Genomic DNA, 8,040 nt, shown 5'->3' with positions numbered 1-8,040 from the left:
ACATAGACCACATCTTCTTTATCCATTCCTCTTTCGATGGACACCGAGGCTCCTTCCACAGTTTGGCTATTGGGACATTGCTGCTATAAACATCGGGGTGCAGGTGTCCCGTGTAGCCTTTACTTTTAATAATTTTTTATACATTCCTTTATTTATTTATCAAGCATTCTGTTGTGCTTCTCATATTCCCGGGCTGGTGTTTCTTTTTTGGAATGTGCTATGAAGAGGACCAGCATTGGCTGTCCATCTTGTGCTTTGAAAACTAGAAAAGACCTGAATTCTGTTTACATAGGGAAGAGATGCACTGTTCTTAAGGTCCTGTGGCCTAATCAAGTCCAGTAAATGGAGAACTGAGGGAGGAGGGACTTAGCCAAATGAATGGAGGAATTCCACTGTGACATTGGGTTTTGACAAGAACTGTCTGGAAGGAGAATTTTCTGTGCTTGGTGTCCATTGATTTAGCTAATTTCCACACCCATGCATTTTCTTTTTCACTGTTAAGAGACTCACATAGCAAATGAAGTGCACACATCTCACACAATATAATAAAAGAGATTGCTTTTATTTAAATAAAATAGAAAAGACAAATGTGCATCTTTCACATTGTCACCACTTTAAAAAATAATACAAATATATCTCCTGGAGGTAAGGTGAAGTTTAAATCCATGAGGTAAAAGTGATTTCCCCATTCGAGAAGTCACCAGAATAGGATCCTCCCCAACTATTAAAATTCCCAAGAGCTTGGTCAGGTTTGTGAGCTGTTCCTGATCATTTGGGTCCATAGCAAATGAAAGGTCTGAGAGGGAAAGAAAAGGAGCATGAGAGGAAATTACAAATGAGGGAGCTTTTGGCAACATTCACAAAGCTTACCGTACCACATTCATAATCTAGAAACACCCCTATCCAGCCCTGGGGTCTTTGGATGTAGTGAAGTAATGGCGGGGAGGCAGAGAAGAGACGACAAAGGTCATTCACTTTAATGCACAGAAGTAGGAAAATATCCTCAGAATTGAGCAGCATATCATTGCGATTGATCCAGGATTCCTTGCAAAGTCCTACAATCCAATTACAAGAGTTTCCCACATCTACCTCCCAGTAATGTTTGCCGGAGGTGAAGGTCTGAGCTCCCCACAAAGGAGTGTACTGTAGACTTGCTGGACTGTGGGGCATGTCTTGATGGTCGGAACTGCATTGCAAATGTATCAGGTCTTCAAACAGAGCCACACGATAATTGCTTATGTTATGGTCCAATGTAATATACACTTCAGTAAGAAGAAAACAGTGAAGTCAAAGACCAGAGCTTAAAAATTCTGTGGGACAAGTACAGTAGTGTTCTGGCAAATGCCAAACAAACAGATCTATAAAACCAAAACTGATTTGTTTTGTTTCCTGAGCACACTCCCACCGCCCCCGCCCCGGCCCAATTTCAAGGTACTTACCATTTAGTAATTCCTCATAAAATTCTGGGACATAGAACAGTTAGCTTTCATGACAGAGCCTCTACTAACTGCTCCAGAACAGTCCTTTATTACAAGTGACTATACACAGTGTGTCACTGGAAATCCAGAGACACATCAGTAAGGGCTTCTTGCCTATTTACAGAGCAAGTAAATGTCTATTCATACGACTAGATGAAAGACAATTTTGAGAATATAGAAACACGTAGGATGTCAAGCTCTGGCTTTATTTTCACTAGCTCATTGAAAATTTAGGAGCCTGCTCATAGATCCCAAGTAAATGCTAATATGGGCCTTCAACTTACTTAAGTCTTCTCATTAATCAACTAGCACAAAATAAAATAAATATAACAACCATAATAAATATATTACATATGACTTAAAAATATGATACTGTTATTCTTATTAGTCCTAAATAATGATCACTTTGCCCAAACATGAGTATGAAACATGTAAACAAGCAAAGGTAAAATAAATTGAGAATCCATGTTTGCCATTTTTTTTTTTAGAAGTGGTTTCTCTCTCTGAATTTCTGACTCATACACCATGGAATCCGAATTTAACTTTTCCTATTCCAGACATGCTTCTCCTGTCTGCCAGGCTCCCCATCTACATCAGTCTTAGAGTCCTTCCACAAAACAAATTGTATGTTCCATTTGTTTTCTTGTTGTACCTATTGTTTGTAAATATATTTTTATCCCCTTTTAAAATCTTGTTATTTTTCAAATACATTCCTTAACTTAAATGTTTAGGTAGACATTTAAATAACAACTTAAGGTGCTTCTGAGAATCTTAACATCTACATATAACCACAGTTAACAACTGTAAGTTGAAACACACTGAATTGGTATGTAGTTTTGATGCCAAGTGCTTGCTTGTTTCAAACTCACTGCAAATTGTCATAAGAAAACAGTCATATTTGATTATAATAAAATATAGTTATAAGGTATTCATATTTACCTGCTTCCCTGTTCTCCAAAAAGACTAATAGAGAAATGAGGAGAAGTCCTCCAGGTGTATCTCCTCCTGGAGGAAATAGTGAGATCTTACCAGGGTGCCCCCTCTCACCTCGGAAGTTGTTAAGCCTTTCAGACATCCCTGTGATGGTCCATGTGTTCAGCTGAGGGTTCATAGGCTGGGGAATGTGCAACTGCATTAACTGACTCCTGCAAAGTAAAAGAGCCACTTACTAACATGTCCAGAGGTATCATGAATGATTCCTTGAAGATGCTCCATCAGAATCCTCACAGTTAAGTGCAAAGGATGTGAATTCAACTCCACAAATTGAGGAATACTGTAGTTATTCTTGTACTTTATAATTAGCTACCCTGCTCAGTAAGATATGTTACTTCACTCATAATTGTGTCTCTTTTCTATCTTTGGCTTCCCTAGGGGAGCCACACAGCCATTCTCTTTTAGTTCCTAAAATCCAATAGGTGCCAAAGTTTTGGAACTTGCTGCCTGGTCCATATGGAGCTTCAACTCTGTAGGATGCTCTTTCTTGGGGACTTTCCCTGTCCCCTCTTATCACCATTCTTCCACCTGTTGCCTCTCTAAGCTTATTTGCCTTTCCCATAGGAGACCTGGAATAATTCTCAAATAATTAGGATCTTAAAAAATTAGAGGAAAAATAATCATCTTTTGGCAACTTCTGTAAGAAGACTTGCAGCTGAAACCATATCCCTCTCAATGCTGACTTTTACCTAAGGATGGTCAAAATAAAACCTATAACTGTTTATATAAGAAATAAGTGCAGACAGAAAGAAACTTGTCACAAAAAAGGGGGTCCATCTCATCAGGAATAGCCTGACCACTGTCACCATAAACCAACTTGAATAGAGGGGCAAACTTACCTTTTCATGATGTCTCCCAAATTCTGTGAAGAGAAAGAGAGGGAGGCTTAGCTTTGAGCCAAGATAGTTCTACCTGTTTAGTCTAGTCTGAGGCTATGAGACTGGACTAGAAAATTCTCTATCTCCACTTTTCTTCCTGGAGTAAAATCATTTGCCCTTTTACTTATCCTTATAATGATGGAACTCATTCTTACATGACATAGAGTTGATAAAATAATGAGCATCATAAAGTTTAAAACAGAAGATATTATGAGAATAAACGACTGGCTGTGTTTGTTCTAATCTACAGCAAGATTCACAGAGGTTTCCCCAAAGTTCTTCTGAGGCTGTGTGGGCTTCACATCTACAATTTCAAAATAGAAAAAATGGATTAATCCCACATTTCCATATATTGACAAGTGCAGATCAGAATGGAATGATCTATTCACAAGCTACTCTGTTGCCGTTGGTTAGAAACTGAAAATTTAGTAGAATTGAGAAGGAACTTTTTTCCTCCCTGGATCTGTTCCATGGAACTTTCTACATAATTGCCCTTCTGCACAAAGTGAATGTGACTCGAGGCCTCCAAGTCATACTGGAGGAGCAAAGCCTGCCATCACAAGCTAAAGGAGGTAAACTTTGCACCTTGGAAACAGAAAAATAATGGAAGTCAAAAGGGATACAGACTTCAGTGGCTATAAATGATGGCTGAGCGGCAGGTGTTTGGCACCCTGGCAGTCCTTACCCAGAACAGGTCCGTGTCTGTTTTGTAGCACATTTCCTTTAGCTCCTGATACATTTTTCTTAGGAGTTTTCCCATGTGACGCATTCTAGCTACATTTCTCTGGAGTTGATTAAAAATGATCTTGCCTTCAATTGCCAGGGTCTCTAAATGTTTTTGCTTTTCTTCATGGAGATATTGGTATACCTTAGGATATTCAGCCCTGATCATTATCATCCGTAGATTTATAAAACCCTGAAATGACATTGGTTTAATTAGGACATGTATCTGGATGGTTTTATTCTTCTTTCATTTTCTATGGCCTGTGTGCTATGGACAGTGTTCTTGTCTTAGTCTGTTTGGGTTGCTTTAACAGAAACACCATAGACTGGGTAGCTATAAACACAGAAATTAATTTCTCACCATTCTATATCCTGGGAGGTCTACGTTTGGTGCTGATTGATTTGGTATCTGGTGAGAGCCAACTTCCTAGATAGCCATCTTTTTGTCATGTCCTCATATGGAAGATGGGACAAGGGACATTTCTAGGGTCTCTTTTACAAGGACACTTGTCCTGTACCTGAGGACTCTGGCCTTGTGACCTAGTCACCTCTCAAACCCCCCACTTCTGTCGCTATCACCTTGGGAGTTAGAATTTGAACATACAAATGATCTGAAGCAAACATTCAGATCATAGAAGTACTACATACAGCTTTATGTCTTTCTACTTCTAAGAAACCACGCATTTGTTTTCTTTCTTATCTTTTTCCCTCCTTCTTTTCCTTCTTTTTCATTTATTTATTAGTCTGCACCATTGTTTTCAACTACTTACCCTCATCCCTGATAAAGTATTAGTGGTAGATATTGCTTTATCCAGAAAAGTCAGGAATATCTTTTAGTTACACAATGAACTCAATAGGAAATCGTGCACTGAAGGTCATGTTTCCCTGTAGAGAAACATATGTAGCTCTTTTTCTGATTACCGATTCAGAGGATATTAGGATTTAATTTATGTTCTTCTACTGTCAGTTACCATGATATCTGTCCCAAGTTGGTTCCAAGGGAAAGAGGGCCTGTTGCTTACCTGCCATCCCCTAAATAAGTTGTACTCTCTGTTTAGATTTCTCTGATTTCTCTGTTTGTTTTTCCAAATAGACCTCATTTGCATCAGAAGTTTCTCCTGTAAAAGAACTACAAATTTGAGAACTAGAAAAACAAATATAGTATATTTCAGATACTTCAAAAAGCGATAAGAGGATAGACATGAGAAAAATAAACAGTAAAGAAAGCAGATAGGTCAGTGATTTTTCCCTGAGAACACTAATATTCAAATGTGGGAGACTGACTAAAAATAGAGTTCCTGAATTTGGAAAATGCAGTCCATTATCTGAGGACTCTAGTTCCGATATCATATGTAACATGGACAATTTTCAGAAGTGAATCTTTGACTCATATTTAATTTTGAAATGATAGCCATCACTTTTTTCTATGGCATGATTAGAATACATTGTTTATAAATCTGCTATCACTAAAAGATTCCCATTGTCATCATGTCAGAAGTTGCTAATGACTGTCACTGCCTCTAGAGATTACCCACCCTGTTAGTTACAATGAAATACCAAGGCGCTCCTCAGCTCATCCTCATTCCTCTCCCTCATCCCAATGGAATTTAAACGTTAGGGGAGCAAAGATATGTGTCTGGTTTCTTCAGTGCTTTATCCCTAGTTTTCAGAACAGTACCTGGATTGGTTTCTGAAATTTTACGTGCTTGAGCATAAGAAGATAAAAATTAAAATCAACAACTTTTGCTCATTGCCTGGTAAGACACAGAATCCTCCACATTTCATAGTGGGAGTACTTACCCTGTAGTGCTTAGTAGCCTTCGATATTGGTGAGTGTCTGTGAGTGGCATGCCCTGGGGAATGGGAGCAGTGCCCACACAGCAGGTTCTTTTCAATTGGACAGAAGAGGTCCTTTGCTGTTAGGTGTGTCCTACAGACTTGCTTGGCAGAGTTTGGTAACTGGCAGGCAACTGATTTTTTGATAGCATGAACTTGTTCCTCAGCAAAAATAATGTTTTCCAAGTATATTCGTGGAGATACTGCCCTGCACACAGGGCAGCGAGCAGGATGCTGAGCATCTTCCCACAAGAGGCAAATACAAGGAGCACAAAAGCTGTGCCCACAGCTAATGGTGAAAGGGTCTGTGAAATAGTCCTTGCAGATGTGGCAGATAAGCTCACTGGGAACATTCTGCACAAAAGTAGAATCCATGTTTCTGAGGAAATAAAAGGAAAAGAAAAGTGAGTTAAGACTTTTCTCACTAATATGTGCACAATAGCAGGATAGGTGGTGCTTGGAACAAGATGGAAAAGCAGGAGAGTACTCCAGACTCAGAGCCTACATCCTTGTTTTCCAGCCATGCCCTGCAGCCCTACTTCTCAGTTCCCATTAAAAATTCAGGATTTGTCAACCATGTTGTCTCTTTTAAAAGACAAATACATCAGAGGTTCTGGCTCAAATATGGCTTACCCATATTTGGTCCAAAATTATCACACTTTTATCTTATTCTCCTCTCTCTGATTGGTTAGCATAAGATATGTGCTCCAATTCTGGGCAATGAAATGAGAAAGACTCCTAGGAGAATCTATGAAAATATTTCTTGCTCTAGAAGAAACATGGAAGAAAAATCTGCTTTTTCTGCTTCTGGACATTATTTGAATACAGTTCCCATTTGCATAGCCATTTTACGGTCTCAAAGCCTAAGGATAATAGCCAATACTCTGAGGCTAACAAGAGGATGTGAGAAACCTTCTTGATTTTAAAGAATGCCATTTAACACTACTTATCTTTTCTGGAGAGACCTAAAGGGAAAGGTAGAAAATAACCACTCTAGACACTGTGACACTAACTGAATCAAGAAAGAATCATCAATAGATGCTAGATGCATCAATTTTAGATGCATCAATTTTAGCATCGAAAATAACTAAGATAAAAACTTTTGGGAAGAGAGTATTCATATACCAACAAAGCTCTACCCCACATATTGTTCCTAAATGCAAAAGAAAAAAAGTACCTTTACAAGGTAAATATTTAGCAGACACGTTAACCAAACAACCAAACAGTGGCCATGGGTCTCATGTATTTTTAGATGAGAACCACTTAAGGACACAACAGCTTCCCTCCCAGAAACACTTAATCTGCAAGGAGCCATGGAAGAATGTTAGACAAATATGTTCAGTAAACATTATGTAAAACAATGATCTTGGGCTATTCAAATAATCTTAGTTTCTTAGGAGAAAATAATTTGAAATGATTATACATGAAAGGTGAGTAAAATACTAAAATTAACTAGAATGGGGCATCCTTGACCCACTCCCAGGTTGAAAAAATTAATAGCCAATGAAGACATTTTGGGGACATGCAGGAACATGATAAATATAATTAGGTCTTCTCATTTCAGTTAAGGAATGTGGAAAGCTGTAAAGATTGTTGCTGCCCTCCTATCACAAGAAAACTGCTAGACAAACTAAACATTAATGACTTGTGTTGACACATTAGAAAATTGAGGTTGCAAGCCAAACAACTAAGACAGATTCTGCATAGAGGTAGGCACAAGCACAGAGGGAAACAGGACCTGTGCGTGTTTATCTGAGGCAGATTCTACTAGAGGTATAATTGGTATGAAGATAAAGTAGTTTTAACTAGATGATAAAAGCCAAATGTGAGTGAAAATATATGTGCAAAGGCCCTTAGGATCATAGATGTAGGTGACAATACAGCTAAAGATATGAAAGAGATAGATAGATGATAGATGATAGATAGATAGATAGATAGATAGATAGATAGATAGATAAATAAATAAAAAAGGGGATCCCTGGGTGGTGCAGCGGTTTGGCACCTGCCTTTGGCCCAGGGCACGATCCTGGAGACCCAGGATCGAATCCCACGTCGGGCTCCCGGTGCATGGAGCCTTCTTCTCCCTCTGCCTGTGTCTCTGTCTCTCTCTCTCTCTGTGTGTGTGTGACTAT

General features: G+C 38.8%; 1 protein-coding gene across 1 annotated transcript; it reads right to left on the bottom strand.

The window, feature by feature from the left end:
* Positions 1-768: 768 nt before the first annotated feature.
* TRIM77 (tripartite motif containing 77) lies at positions 769-6,283 on the bottom strand. The gene is made up of 6 exons (XM_041729917.1): positions 5,873-6,283; positions 5,095-5,190; positions 4,035-4,265; positions 3,311-3,333; positions 2,526-2,623; positions 769-1,262 (listed from the first exon to the last, which is right to left on the bottom strand). The coding sequence occupies exons 1-6, from the start codon at positions 6,281-6,283 to the stop codon at positions 769-771; spliced, it is 1,353 nt and encodes a 450-aa protein (XP_041585851.1).
* Between the last annotated feature and the right edge of the window lie 1,757 nt (positions 6,284-8,040).

This window comes from Vulpes lagopus, chromosome 15 (genome assembly GCF_018345385.1).
Source record: "Vulpes lagopus strain Blue_001 chromosome 15, ASM1834538v1, whole genome shotgun sequence".
Taxonomy (NCBI): domain Eukaryota; kingdom Metazoa; phylum Chordata; class Mammalia; order Carnivora; family Canidae; genus Vulpes; species Vulpes lagopus.
Note: the sequence above shows the minus strand (reverse complement) of the source record. Positions and strands in the feature narration are given on the sequence as shown.